The 16,398-nt window shown below is 46.3% G+C and overlaps 1 protein-coding gene across 4 annotated transcripts in view; it reads right to left on the bottom strand.

Moving 5' to 3' along the window:
- The window catches only part of LOC115158899 (lipoma-preferred partner homolog), a 357,166-nt gene that overhangs the window by 255,696 nt on the left and 85,072 nt on the right, over positions 1-16,398 (bottom strand). For 2 of the 4 annotated variants that reach the window (XM_029708324.1, XM_029708325.1), the window contains one exon: positions 807-988. In XM_029708324.1, the coding sequence (XP_029564184.1) occupies positions 807-984 (178 nt within the window). In that variant the 5' untranslated portion in view covers positions 985-988. Of the gene's footprint in view, positions 1-806; positions 989-4,169; positions 4,233-16,398 lie in introns of those variants that run through there. The other 2 variants (XM_029708322.1, XM_029708323.1) reach the window with 2 other exon arrangements.

Genomic DNA, 16,398 nt, shown 5'->3' with positions numbered 1-16,398 from the left:
GGGCTACATAGGAGGTCTCAGTCCCTGGATAGGAGTCAGTACTGGGGCTACATAGGAGGTCTCAGCCCCTGGATAGGAGTCAGTACTGGGGCTACATAGGAGGTCTCAGCCCCTGGATAGGAGTCAGTACTGGGGCTACATAGGAGGTCTCAGCCCCTGGATAGGAGTCAGTACTGGGGCTACATAGGAGGTCTCAGTCCCTGGATAGGAGTCAGTACTGGGGCTACATAGGAGGTCTCAGTCCCTGGATAGGAGTCAGTACTGGGGCTACATAGGAGGTCTCAGCCCCTGGATAGGAGTCAGTACTGGGCTACATAGGAGGTCTCAGTCCCTGGATAGGAGTCAGTACTGGGGCTACATAGGAGGTCTCAGCGAACAACAGAAATGAATATTCCGTTCCCTTCATTTCTCAACTCCCCAGACACACCACACAGATATACAGTAGAAAGGAGCATAGGGTCAAGCTGCTGTGCAGCACCCCTGGATGGAGAGTATGTTGTGGGGTTAAGGGCCTTGATCAAGGGCCCAACGGTAGGGGATTGTTGTTAGGATATGAACCCAGCAGCCTTCCAGTTGCTAGATCAATATCCCCCCCTTTTTTTTCCCCTCTCCAAACGCCCGACAGGATTTGAACAGGCAACCTTTCGTCTACAGGCCCAACTCCTACCACCTTGTTTGACCCTTGACCCTTGATTGTGGCCAACGAACATTTCAGTTTCTCCTGCAACGCACGCACCCTTTTAGCGCCACTTGCTGTATGAAGCACGTACCAGCTATCAGTGTCTGAATCCCCTGCCATCTCTTACCTTCCGCATGGTCAATGGGGTCTCCCGTCTTGTAGGGGTTGAACTGGGGCTTAGGGGCCACCACAGGGCCAAATTTTTTAGGGGTCTGTTTCTGGGAAACAGAGATACTAGGTACGCCCATGGCAGGGGTGGTCTCCATCCGGGCTGTCACCTGAACCTCTCCTTCACTGGCCCACATGGTTCTACAGAGGACAAGGAAAAGAAGACAAGGAAGCATAGGGTTAGGACATAGTCTTCAGATGTTATAGTTTACAATGGTTCTGCAGAGGAAGAGTTAAGACAGGTAAAGTCCCTGGTCAAAATGGTTCTGCAGAGGAAGAGTTAAGACAGGTAAAGTCCCTGGTCAAAATGGTTCTGCAGAGGTAGAGTTAAGACAGATAAAGTCCCTGGTCAAAATGGTTCTGCAGAGGAAGAGTTAAGACAGATAAAGTCCCTGGTCAAAATGGTTCTGCAGAGGTAGAGTTAAGACAGGTAAAGTCCCTGGTCAAAATGGTTCTGCAGAGGTAGAGTTAAGACAGATAAAGTCCCTGGTCAAAATGGTTCTGCAGAGGTAGAGTTAAGACAGGTAAAGTCCCTGGTCAAAATGGTTCTGCAGAGGTAGAGTTAAGACAGATAAAGTCCATGGTCAAAATGGTTCTGCAGAGGTAGAGTTAAGACAGGTAAAGTCCATGGTCAAAATGGTTCTGCAGAGGTAGAGTTAAGACAGGTAAAGTCCCTGGTCAAAATGGTTCTGCAGAGGAAGAGTTAAGACAGGTAAAGTCCCTGGTCAAAATGGTTCTGCAGAGGTAGAGTTAAGACAGGTAAAGTCCCTGGTCAAAATGGTTCTGCAGAGGTAGAGTTAAGACAGGTAAAGTCCCTGGTCAAAATGGTTCTGCAGAGGTAGAGTTAAGACAGGTAAAGTCCCTGGTCAAAATGGTTCTGCAGAGGTAGAGTTAAGACAGATAAAGTCCCTGGTCAAAATGGTTCTGCAGAGGTAGAGTTAAGACAGGTAAAGTCCCTGGTCAAAATGGTTCTGCAGAGGTAGAGTTAAGACAGATAAAGTCCCTGGTCAAAATGGTTCTGCAGAGGTAGAGTTAAGACAGATAAAGTCCCTGGTCAAAATGGTTCTGCAGAGGTAGAGTTAAGACAGATAAAGTCCCTGGTCAAAATGGTTCTGCAGAGGAAGAGGAGGAGAGGAAGAGTTAACAGCCAGGTGAGGTCAGACTCTCCCCATATATATATATACAGCAGTATGAGGACACCCATTCAAAATAGTGGATTCAGCTATTTCAACCACAGCCGTTGCTGACAGGTGTATTAAATCAAGCACACAGCCATGCAACCATATTGAAGCATTCCAAAGGGACATATTGAAGCATTCCAAAGGGACATATTGAAGCATTCCAAATGGACATATTGAAGCATTCCAAATTGACATAATTGAAGCATTCCGAATGGACATATTGAAGCATTCCAAATGGACATATTGAAGCATTCCAAATGGACATATTGAAGCATTCCAAATGGACATATTGAAGCATTCCAGATGGACATATTGAAGCATTCCAAATAGAAATATTGAAGCATTCCAATTGGACATATTGAAGCATTCCAAATGGACATATTGAAGCATTCCAAATGGACATATTGAAGCATTCCAATTGGACATATTGAAGCATTCCATAGGGACATATTGAAGCATTCCATAGGGACATATTGAAGCATTCCATAGGGACATATTGAAGCATTCCAATTGGACATATTGAAGCATTCCAATTGGACATATTGAAGCATTCCAAATGGACATCTTGAAGCATTCCAATTGGCCATATTGAAGCATTCCAAATGGACATATTGAAGCATTCCCTAGGAACATATTGAAGCATTCCTTGGGACATATTGAAGCATTCCAAAGGGACATATTGAAGCATTCCAAATGGACATATTGAAGCATTCCAAATTGACATAATTGAAGCATTCCAAATGGACACATTGAAGCATTCCAAGGGACATATTGAAGCATTCCAAATGGACATAATTGAAGCATTCCGAATGGACATATTGAAGCATTCCAAATGGACATATTGAAGCATTCCAAATGGACATAATGAAGCATTCCAAATGGACATATTGATGCACTCTGAAGGGACATTTCATTCTTCCTGGTTGACTGGTCCAATGGTTTCCATAGTGATTTTATGCTTCAATAAGGGTTGAAAGTTTATGTCTGAAAACTTAGCCTGCATATGGACATTAGAATCACAATGACGATTTTTTTATTTTTTTATTTAACCTTTATTTAACCAGGCAAGTCAGTTAAGAACAAATTCTTATTTACAATGACGGCCTAGGAACAGTGGGTTAACTGCCTTGTTCAGGGGCAGAACAACAGATTTTTACCTTGTCAGCTTGGGAATTCGATCCAGCAACCTTTTGGTTACTGGCCCAACTCTCTAACCACTAGGCTACCTGCCGCCAATGATAAACAAAGCTTTTTAAAATCTATTCCACAAGCCACTGTCCTAGGTTTCAAGCCACTGTCCTAGGTTTCAAGCCACTGTCCTAGGTTTCAAGCCACTGTCCTAGGTTTCAAGCCACTGTCCTAGGTTTCAAGCCACTGTCCTAGGTTTCAAGCCACTGTCCTAGGTTTCAAGCCACTGTCCTAGGTTTCAAGCCACTGTCCTAGGTTTCAAGCCACTGTCCTAGGTTTCAAGCCACTGTCCTAGGTTTCAAGCCACTGTCCTAGGTTTCAAGTAACTCCTTTCACAGACCATTACATACACTTGTCTTTGTGTCATTGTCATGCCTGATTGAAGGACAAAGCCTCAAAAGACGGATTAAAAACTTCCACCTCTGTAACGACAATATTCATTTTTCCTTGAGTCCCATACCAGTTCTAATGCCTGACATAAAGAGCCACTTGTGAACTTGTTCGCTGGTTTGACGCTGGTTTGAAGAGTGAGGGTTCTGATGGAGGGAGGCACCTGGATCCTGGCCAGAGGCCTACACTGGCACAGCCTTATTCCACCGAGACAGGAGGAGCCACACCGATCACACTCTTCCCAGAACACGGCCCTACCTACCCTAGAGCAGTTAGTCCCTCTGGTGGTCAGAACACGGGCCCTACCTACTCTAGGACAGTTAGTCCCACTGGTGGTCAGAACACGGGCCCTACCTACCCCAGGGCAGTTAGTCCCACTGGTGGTCAGAACACGGCCCTACCTACCCTAGGACAGTTAGTTAGTCCCACTGGTGGTCAGAACACGGGCCCTACCTATCCTAGGGCAGTTAGTCCCACTGGTGGTCAGTAGAGAGGAAAAGTTTAGGGTTGTATTTTCTCTGAGAGTCAGCATGACGTGTTATTAAGCTGACCTGCTTACTGACCTGTTTACTGACCTGCTTAACGACATGCTTAGTATGAAACTCAAGATCTTGTGAGGCGTCATCTCACACTGTGATGGATGAGGGAGACAGAGAAGGAGGTTAGAGAGAGAGAGAGAGGGAGTGTGTGAGAGAGAGAGAGAGAGAGAGAGAGAGAGAGAGAGAGAGAGAGAGAGAGAGAGAGAGAGAGAGAGAGAGAGAGAGAGAGAGAGAGAGAGAGAGTTGTATCAGCTAACGATGCTGGCCTAAAGTCGCCATCACACCACTAGGGCACAACCAACACACCATGGGGCTGTCTGGATGACAAGGAAAATGACCAAATGCTATGTACTGGCGGATCACATGTCAATAACTGCCCTAGCTATCAATCCTGAATAACTATATGAAGGGGAGGCTCTCCGTAACTGTGTCTGAGATGGTAAATAGTGCACTACTTTTGAACAGGCCCACAGCGAGTGGGCTTGTGACTGCTACAGAACCTGGTAAAAAGTAGTGTACTATATAGGGAATAGAGCGCAAGTTAGGGTGCCAGACATGGTATGTTATAAGGCAGGGAGGACTGGAGTAAGTGGACAATGTGGAACACATGTTAAGAAAGGTTAATCACAGAGAGAGAGAGAGTCATGCTCAACATGAGCTCCTGATATATATTCATATTTTTTTGTTTTTAGAATGAGATAAACACTCTAATGGAAAAACAAATCCAGACAAGAAGTGATGAACAACAACTCTATTCATTCAGAATAGAAAAAAAAGTTACTTTGCGCCTCAAGTTAAGAAGTTTTGACTCTAGCTAGCTAGCTAGCTACACAACAAAGACCTAGCCAGCAGGCTAACAAGCTAGCCAGAAGAAACGAGCTAGAACAAACCTAGCAGGGGGAGTTAATACAACTACATCAAACGACCAAACGGAGTGAGTCAACCAAAAAGGAGCACGGACTAACTTTAAAACATATCTTCTGTTTTTTGGTGTGAAGATTTGTCACTCTTTTTTGCTGTTTTTTGAACTAAATTAGCGCTAGCTAGCAACAGCAGCAGACAAACAAACCGGTTGCTATGGCAACTGGGCCGCAGGACAGAGCAGCAGCAGCAGCAGGGCCCACAGGCACCATGTCCCCACTCCCCCTCAGCACTGAATCCATTCTCTACCCTCCAAAGGCCCAAAAAATGACACAACGAGGAAAGCTTTTAAACAGACACTACTAAAGGGGAGGTCAGAAACCCTTTTCCGCAGACCTCTACAATAACGGTGACGTGAGAAATCTCATCTTCCTCACTGACCAGCCAAATGCATGGCGCTCAGCGGTCTGCTCTCACTACCCATCCATCTCAGCAGTCTGCTCTCACTACCCATCCATCTCATCTTCCTCACTGACCAGCCAAATGCGTGGCGCTCAGCAGTCTGCTCTCACTACCCATCCATCTCATCTTCCTCACTGACCAGCCAAATGCATGGTGCTCAGCAGTCTGCTGTCACTACCCATCCATCTCATCTCCCTCACTGACCAGCCAAACGCATGGTGCTCAGCAGTCTGCTCTCACTACCCATCCATCTCATCTCCCTCACTGACCAGCCAAATGCATGGTGCTCAGCAGTCTGCTCTCACTACCCATCCATCTCAGCAGTCTGCTCTCACTACCCATCCATCTCAGCAGTCTGCTCTCACTACCCATCCATCTCATCTTCCTCACTGACCAGCCAAATGCATGGCGCTCAGCAGTCTGCTCTCACTACCCATCCATCTCATCTTCCTCACTGACCAGCCAAATGCATGGCGCTCAGCAGTCTGCTCTCACTACCCATCCATCTCATCTTCCTCACTGACCAGCCAAACGCATGGCGCTCAGCAGTCTGCTCTCACTACCCATCCATCTCATCTTCCTCACTGACCAGCCAAATGCATGGCGCTCAGCAGTCTGCTCTCACTACCCATCCATCTCATCTCCCTCACCGACCAGCCAAATGCATGGCGCTCAGCAGTCTGCTCTCACTACCCATCCATCTCATCTTCCTCACTGACCAGCCAAATGCGTGGCGCTCAGCAGTCTGCTCTCACTACCCATCCATCTCATCTTCCTCACTGACCAGCCAAATGCGTGGCGCTCAGCAGTCTGCTCTCACTACCCATCCATCTCATCTTCCTCACTGACCAGCCAAATGCGTGGCGCTCAGCAGTCTGCTCTCACTACCCATCCATCTCATCTTCCTCACTGACCAGCCAAATGCATGGCGCTCAGCAGTCTGCTCTCACTACCCATCCATCTCATCTTCCTCACTGACCAGCCAAATGCATGGCGCTCAGCAGTCTGCTCTCACTACCCATCCATCTCATCTCCCTCACTGACCAGCCAAATGCATGGCGCTCAGCAGTCTGCTCTCACTACCCATCCATCTCATCTTCCTCACTGACCAGCCAAATGCATGGCGCTCAGCAGTCTGCTCTCACTACCCATCCATCTCATCTTCCTCACTGACCAGCCAAATGCATGGCGCTCAGCAGTCTGCTCTCACTACCCATCCATCTCATCTTCCTCACTGACCAGCCAAATGCATGGTGCTCAGCAGTCTGCTCTCACTACCCATCCATCTCATCTTCCTCACTGACCAGCCAAATGCATGGTGCTCAGCAGTCTGCTCTCACTACCCATCCATCTCATCTTCCTCACTGACCAGCCAAACGCATGGCGCTCAGCAGTCTGCTCTCACTACCCATCCATCTCATCTTCCTCACTGACCAGCCAAACGCATGGCGCTCAGCAGTCTGCTCTCACTACCCATCCATCTCATCTTCCTCACTGACCAGCCAAATGCATGGTGCTCAGCAGTCTGCTCTCACTACCCATCCATCTCATCTCCCTCACTGACCAGCCAAATGCATGGCGCTCAGCAGTCTGCTCTCACTACCCATCCATAAAGACAGAGGGAATCTGTAACGGGTGGAAGCTGAAAATCAAAGAGACAGACGACCCAGACAGCACCATGATAACAATCAACGTCTACAAGACTGGGACTGTCATGGTGCCAGGTGACAGACTGGGACTGTCATGGTGCCAGGTAACATCAGACTGGGACTGTCATGGTGCCAGGTAACAGACTGGGACTGTCATGGTGCCAGGTAACAGACTGGGACTGTCATGGTGCCAGGTAACAGACTGGGACTGTCATGGTGCCAGGTAACATTAGACTGGGACTGTCATGGTGCCAGGTAACATTAGACTGGGACTGTCATGGTGCCAGGTAACAGACTGGGACTGTCATGGTGCCAGGTAACATCAGACTGGGACTGTCACGGTGCCAGGTAACATCAGACTGGGACTGTCACGGTGCCAGGTAACATCAGACTGGGACTGTCACGGTGCCAGGTAACAGACTGGGACTGTCATGGTGCCAGGTAACATCAGACTGGGACTGTCATGGTGCCAGGTAACATCAGACTGGGACTGTCATGGTGCCAGGTAACATCAGACTGGGACTGTCATGGTGCCAGGTAACATCAGACTGGGACTGTCATGGTGCCAGGTAACATTAGACTGGGACTGTCATGGTGCCAGGTAACATTAGACTGGGACTGTCATGGTGCCAGGTAACAGACTGGGACTGTCATGGTGCCAGGTAACATCAGACTGGGACTGTCACGGTGCCAGGTAACAGACTGGGACTGTCATGGTGCCAGGTAACATCAGACTGGGACTGTCACGGTGCCAGGTAACATCAGACTGGGACTGTCACGGTGCCAGGTAACAGACTGGGACTGTCATGGTGCCAGGTAACATCAGACTGGGACTGTCATGGTGCCAGGTAACATCAGACTGGGACTGTCATGGTGCCAGGTAACATCAGACTGGGACTGTCATGGTGCCAGGTAACATCAGACTGGGACTGTCATGGTGCCAGGTAACATTAGACTGGGACTGTCATGGTGCCAGGTAACATTAGACTGGGACTGTCATGGTGCCAGGTAACAGACTGGGACTGTCATGGTGCCAGGTAACATCAGACTGGGACTGTCACGGTGCCAGGTAACAGACTGGGACTGTCATGGTGCCAGGTACCAGACTGGGACTGTCATGGTGCCAGGTAACATCAGACAGGGACTGTCATGGTGCCAGGTAACAGACTGGGACTGTCATGGTGCCAGGTAACATCAGACTGGGACTGTCACGGTGCCAGGTAACATCAGACTGGGACTGTCACGGTGCCAGGTAACAGACTGGGACTGTCATGGTGTCAGGTAACATTAGACTGGGACAGTCATGGTGTCAGGTAACATTAGACTGGGACTGTCATGGTGCCAGGTAACAGACTGGGACTGTCATGGTGCCAGGTAACATCAGACTGGGACTGTCACGGTGCCAGGTAACATCAGGCTGGGACTGTCATGGTGCCAGGTAACAGACTGGGACTGTCATGGTGCCAGGTAACAGACTGGGACTGTCATGGTGCCAGGTACCAGACTGGGACTGTCACGGTGCCAGGTAACATCAGACTGGGACTGACATGGTGCCAGGTAACATCAGACTGGGACTGTCATGGTGCCAGGTAACATCAGACTGGGACTGTCACGGTGCCAGGTAACATCAGACTGGGACTGTCACGGTGCCAGGTAACATCAGACTGGGACTGTCATGGTGCCAGGTAACATCAGACTGGGACTGTCATGGTGCCAGGTAACATCAGGCTGGGACTGTCATGGTGCCAGGTAACAGACTGGGACTGTCATGGTGCCAGGTAACAGACTGGGACTGTCATGGTGCCAGGTAACATCAGACTGGGACTGTCACGGTGCCAGGTAACATCAGGCTGGGACTGTCATGGTGTCAGGTACCAGACTGGGACTGTCATGGTGCCAGGTAACATCAGACTGGGACTGTCATGGTGCCAGGTAACATCAGACTGGGACTGTCATGGTGTCAGGTAACAGACCGGGACTGTCATGGTGCCAGGTAACAGACTGGGACTGTCATGGTGCCAGGTAACAGACTGGGACTGTCCTGGTGCCAGGTAAGATCAGGCTGGGACTGTCATGGTGCCAGGTAACAGACTGGGACTGTCATGGTGCCAGGTACAGACTGGGACTGTCATGGTGCCAGGTAACATTAGGCTGTTTGAAACAGACTGGGACTGTCATGGTGCCAGGTAACATTAGACTGGGACTGTCATGGTGCCAGGTAACATCAGACTGGGTTAGAGACAGAGAGAGACGGAGAGAGAGAGAGAGAGACAGAGAGAGAGAGAGAGAACCCTTTACCAAACGCTGTAGGTCAGGCTGTATCTCTGGTTATCCCAAATCCTTCCAAATAACAGCCTATGCCCTATATAGTGCACTACTTTTGACCAGGGCCCCCTCCTGTCCTATGCGGACCCTTGTCAAAATGTGTGCACTATGTATACTCTTCCTAAAAAAGTTATTCGGCTGTCCCTATAGGAGAAACCTTTTTGGTTCCATGTAGGAAAGGATTCTACATGGAACTCAAAATGGTTACACATGGAACACAAAAGGGTTCTACATGGAACCCACAATGGTTCTACATGGAACTCAAAATGGTTCTACATGGAACTCAAAATGGTTCTACATGGAACCAAAAAGGGTTCTACATGGAACCCAAAAGTGTTTTACATGGAACACAAAAGGGTTCTACATGGAACCCAAAAGGGTTCTACATGGAACCAAAAAGGGTTCTTCAAAGGGTTCTCCTATGGGGACAGCCGAAGAACCCTTTTAGGTTCTAGACAGCACCTCTTTTTCCCTAAGAGTGTGGAGAACAGGGTGCCACCTCGGACCCAGCCTGGGAAAGGTTCCTCACATTGTAACGCCTAACCAACTACAAACAGGTTTGATGTAATAAAATGACTAATAGAAATCTGATCTGGCCAATACAGAACGACTGTGATGCAGCCATCGGTCATGTCCACATAATACAAACGGTAAAATGCAACTTCAACAGTTAAGAAGTGGCATTCTTAAGATTGAAAAGCCATGTAATAAACAGTTCTCTTGTGATAAATCAACAGTAATCTAGTGATGCTGATACTGTCACTAACAATGACTTCCTGTGTTACTTGACAACATTAATCTCTTTAAAAAAAAAAATTCAAACCCAGACACAACCGTTCAATAGCGTAGACTACTTCTTAGAACCAAAAGCCTTGTAATAAACATGACAGCAAGAGACCTTGTGATGCTGATACTGTTACTAAACAATGACTTGCTGTGTTCCTGGAGCCCTGAACGATGGTCCAACTTCAGAACAGAATCCTATTTCAGGATGACGTCAACCACTTGATAACAACAACAAGATATGAAACCAACTAAAAGCACTGCTCTGGGAGATGAAAACAACAGTTGAATATGACAGTGGTGAGCTAAATATACAATAGTACAACGCCATAGAAATTAAATCAACAACTAGATTCAAATAGAATGATCCTTATATTTGTATGAGTATAGCCTACAGCAGGGGGAAGCAACTAGATACACCAGGGGGAAGCAACTAGATACAGCAGGAGGAAGCAACTAGATACACCAGGGGGAAGCAACTAGATTCACCAGGGGGAAGCAACTAGATACAGCAGGGGGAAGCAACTAGATTCACCAGGGGGAAGCAACTAGATTCACCAGGGGGAAGCAACTAGATACAGCAGGGGGAAGCAACTAGATTCAGCAGGGGGAAGCAACTAGATTCACCAGGGGGAAGCAACTAGATTCACCAGGGGGAAGCAACTAGATACAGCAGGGGGAAGCAACTAGATACACCAGGGGGAAGCAACTAGATACACCAGGGGGAAGCAACTAGATACACCAGGGGGAAGCAACTAGATACACCAGGGGGAAGCAACTAGATTCACCAGGGGGAAGCAACTAGATTCACCAGGGGGAAGCAACTAGATTCACCAGGGGGAAGCAACTAGATTCACCAGGGGGAAGCAACTAGATTCACCAGGGGGAAGCAACTAGATTCACCAGGGGGAAGCAACTAGATTCACCAGGGGAAAGCAACTAGATTCACCAGGGGGAAGCAACTAGATTCACCAGGGGGAAGCAACTAGATACAGCAGGGGGAAGCAACTAGATTCAGCAGGGGGAAGCAACTAGATACAGCAGGGGGAAGCAACTAGATTCACCAGGGGGAAGCAACTAGATTCACCAGGGGGAAGCAACTAGATACAGCAGGGGGAAGCAACTAGATTCACCAGGGGGAAGCAACTAGATACAGCAGGGGGAAGCAACTAGATTCACCAGGGGGAAGCAACTAGATACAGCAGGGGGAAGCAACTAGATACAGCAGGGGGAAGCAACTAGATTCAGCAGGGGGAAGCAACTAGATTCACCAGGGGGAAGCAACTAGATTCACCAGGGGGAAGCAACTAGATTCACCAGGGGGAAGCAACTAGATTCACCAGGGGGAAGCAACTAGATTCACCAGGGGGAAGCAACTAGATTCACCAGGGGGAAGCAACTAGATTCACCAGGGGGAAGCAACTAGATTCACCAGGGGGAAGCAACTAGATACAGCAGGGGGAAGCAACTAGATTCACCAGGGGGAAGCAACTAGATACAGCAGGGGGAAGCAACTAGATTCACCAGGGGGAAGCAACTAGATTCACCAGGGGGAAGCAACTAGATTCACCAGGGGGAAGCAACTAGATTCACCAGGGGAAGCAACTAGATTCACCAGGGGGAAGCAACTAGATTCAGCAGGGGGAAGCAACTAGATTCACCAGGGGGAAGCAACTAGATACAGCAGGGGGAAGCAACTAGATACAGCAGGGGGAAGCAACTAGATACAGCAGGGGGAAGCAACTAGCAGGGGGAAGCAACTAGATACAGCAGGGGGAAGCAACTAGTTGTAATATATCCCAACCTGACTATGGTGAGACAGGAAACAGTTGTATTATATCCCAACCTGACTATGGTGAGACAGGAAACAGTTGTATTATATCCCAACCTGGCTATGGTGAGACAGGAAACAGTTGTATTATATCCCAACCTGGCTATGGTGAGACAGGAAACAGTTATATTATATCCCAACCTGACTATGGTGAGACAGGAAACAGTTATATTATATCCCAACCTGGCTATGGTGAGACAGGAAACAGTTATATTATATCCCAACCTGACTATGGTGAGACAGGAAACAGTTATATTATATCCCAACCTGGCTATGGTGAGACAGGAAACAGTTGTATTATATCCCAACCTGACTATGGTGAGACAGGAAACAGTTGTATTATATCCCAACCTGACTATGGTGAGACAGGAAACAGTTGTATTATATCCCAACCTGACTATGGTGAGACAGGAAACAGTTGTATTATATCCCAACCTGACTATGGTGAGACAGGAAACAGTTGTATTATATCCCAACCTGGCTATGGTGAGACAGGAAACAGTTGTATTATATCCCAACCTGACTATGGTGAGACAGGAAACAGTTGTATTATATCCCAACCTGACTATGGTGAGACAGGAAACAGTTGTATTATATCCCAACCTGACTATGGTGAGACAGGAAACAGTTGTATTATATCCCAACCTGACTATGGTGAGACAGGAAACAGTTGTATTATATCCCAACTTGACTATGGTGAGACAGGAAACAGTTGTATTATATCCCAACCTGGCTATGGTGAGACAGGAAACAGTTATATTATATCCCAACCTGACTATTGTGAGACAGGAAACAGTTGTATTATATCCCAACCTGGCTATGGTGAGACAGGAAACAGTTGTATTATATCCCAACCTGACTATGGTGAGACAGGAAACATTTCTATTATATCCCAACCTGACTATGGTGAGACAGGAAACAGTTGTATTATATCCCAACCTGACTATGGTGAGACAGGAAACAGTTGTATTATATCCCAACCTGACTATGGTGAGACAGGAAACAGTTGTATTATATCCCAACCTGACTATGGTGAGACAGGAAACAGTTGTATTATATCCCAACCTGACTATGGTGAGACAGGAAACAGTTGTATTATATCCCAACCTGACTATGGTGAGACAGGAAACAGTTATATTATATCCCAACCTGACTATGGTGAGACAGGAAACAGTTGTATTATATCCCAACCTGACTATGGTGAGACAGGAAACAGTTGTATTATATCCCAACCTGACTATGGTGAGACAGGAAAGAGTTGTATTATATCCCAACCTGACTATGGTGAGACAGGAAAGAGTTGTATTATATCCCAACCTGACTATGGTGAGACAGGAAACAGTTCTATTATATCCCAACCTGACTATGGTGAGACAGGAAAGAGTTATATTATATCCCAACCTGACTATGGTGAGACAGGAAAGAGTTATATTATATCCCAACCTGACTATGGTGAGACAGGAAAGAGTTGTATTATATCCCAACCTGACTATGGTGAGACAGGAAAGAGTTATATTATATCCCAACCTGACTATGGTGAGACAGGAAACAGTTGTATTATATCCCAACCTGGCTATGGTGAGACAGGAAACAGTTGTATTATATCCCAACCTGACTATGGTGAGACAGGAAACAGTTGTATTATATCCCAACCTGACTATGGTGAGACAGGAAAGAGTTGTATTATATCCCAACCTGACTATGGTGAGACAGGAAAGAGTTATATTATATCCCAACCTGACTATGGTGAGACAGGAAAGAGTTGTATTATATCCCAACCTGGCTATGGTGAGACAGGAAACAGTTGTATTATATCCCAACCTGACTATGGTGAGACAGGAAAGAGTTATATTATATCCCAACCTGACTATGGTGAGACAGGAAACAGTTGTATTATATCCCAACCTGACTATGGTGAGACAGGAAACAGTTGTATTATATCCCAACCTGACTATGGTGAGACAGGAAACAGTTGTATTATATCCCAACCTGGCTATGGTGAGACAGGAAACAGTTATATTATATCCCAACCTGACTATTGTGAGACAGGAAACAGTTGTATTATATCCCAACCTGGCTATGGTGAGACAGGAAACAGTTGTATTATATCCCAACCTGACTATGGTGAGACAGGAAACATTTCTATTATATCCCAACCTGACTATGGTGAGACAGGAAACAGTTGTATTATATCCCAACCTGACTATGGTGAGACAGGAAACAGTTGTATTATATCCCAACCTGACTATGGTGAGACAGGAAACAGTTGTATTATAGCCCAACCTGACTATGGTGAGACAGGAAACAGTTGTATTATATCCCAACCTGACTATGGTGAGACAGGAAACAGTTGTATTATATCCCAACCTGACTATGGTGAGACAGGAAACAGTTATATTATATCCCAACCTGACTATGGTGAGACAGGAAACAGTTGTATTATATCCCAACCTGACTATGGTGAGACAGGAAACAGTTGTATTATATCCCAACCTGACTATGGTGAGACAGGAAAGAGTTGTATTATATCCCAACCTGACTATGGTGAGACAGGAAACAGTTGTATTATATCCCAACCTGACTATGGTGAGACAGGAAACAGTTCTATTATATCCCAACCTGACTATGGTGAGACAGGAAAGAGTTATATTATATCCCAACCTGACTATGGTGAGACAGGAAAGAGTTATATTATATCCCAACCTGACTATGGTGAGACAGGAAAGAGTTGTATTATATCCCAACCTGACTATGGTGAGACAGGAAAGAGTTATATTATATCCCAACCTGACTATGGTGAGACAGGAAACAGTTGTATTATATCCCAACCTGGCTATGGTGAGACAGGAAACAGTTGTATTATATCCCAACCTGACTATGGTGAGACAGGAAACAGTTGTATTATATCCCAACCTGACTATGGTGAGACAGGAAAGAGTTGTATTATATCCCAACCTGACTATGGTGAGACAGGAAAGAGTTATATTATATCCCAACCTGACTATGGTGAGACAGGAAAGAGTTGTATTATATCCCAACCTGGCTATGGTGAGACAGGAAACAGTTGTATTATATCCCAACCTGACTATGGTGAGACAGGAAAGAGTTATATTATATCCCAACCTGACTATGGTGAGACAGGAAACAGTTGTATTATATCCCAACCTGACTATGGTGAGACAGGAAACAGTTGTATTATATCCCAACCTGACTATGGTGAGACAGGAAACAGTTGTATTATATCCCAACCTGGCTATGGTGAGACAGGAAACATTTCTATTATATCCCAACCTGACTATGGTGAGACAGGAAACAGTTGTATTATATCCCAACCTGACTATGGTGAGACAGGAAACAGTTGTATTATATCCCAACCTGACTATGGTGAGACAGGAAACAGTTGTATTATATCCCAACCTGACTATGGTGAGACAGGAAACAGTTGTATTATATCCCAACCTGACTATGGTGAGACAGGAAACAGTTGTATTATATCCCAACCTGACTATGGTGAGACAGGAAAGAGTTATATTATATCCCAACCTGACTATGGTGAGACAGGAAACAGTTGTATTATATCCCAACCTGACTATGGTGAGACAGGAAACAGTTGTATTATATCCCAACCTGACTATGGTGAGACAGGAAACAGTTGTATTATATCCCAACCTGGCTATGGTGGAGACAGGAAACATTTCTATTATATCCCAACCTGACTATGGTGAGACAGGAAACAGTTGTATTATATCCCAACCTGACTATGGTGAGACAGGAAACAGTTGTATTATATCCCAACCTGACTATGGTGAGACAGGAAACAGTTGTATTATATCCCAACCTGACTATGGTGAGACAGGAAACAGTTGTATTATATCCCAACCTGGCTATGGTGAGACAGGAAACATTTCTATTATATCCCAACCTGACTATGGTGAGACAGGAAACAGTTGTATTATATCCCAACCTGACTATGGTGAGACAGGAAACAGTTGTATTATATCCCAACCTGACTATGGTGAGACAGGAAACAGTTGTATTATATCCCAACCTGACTATGGTGAGACAGGAAACAGTTGTATTATATCCCAACCTGACTATGGTGAGACAGGAAACAGTTGTATTATATCCCAACCTGACTATGGTGAGACAGGAAACAGTTGTATTATTCTATGCAGCTGAGGACACTAGAAGATATTTCACCATCACTATTTATGTCAGCTGCTTTTTTCCCCATCTTTCTTTTTGTTGATGCTCTCTCTGTGTTGTGCTGTTTATTATCCCGTGTCTGTAACATTCTCCCTGTGGAGAGAGAGAGAGAGAGGGAGAGAGAGAGAGAGAGAGG

This window comes from Salmo trutta, chromosome 22 (genome assembly GCF_901001165.1).
Source record: "Salmo trutta chromosome 22, fSalTru1.1, whole genome shotgun sequence".
Classification (NCBI taxonomy): Eukaryota; Metazoa; Chordata; class Actinopteri; order Salmoniformes; family Salmonidae; genus Salmo; species Salmo trutta.
This window is presented reverse-complemented; position numbering and strand designations above follow the sequence as displayed.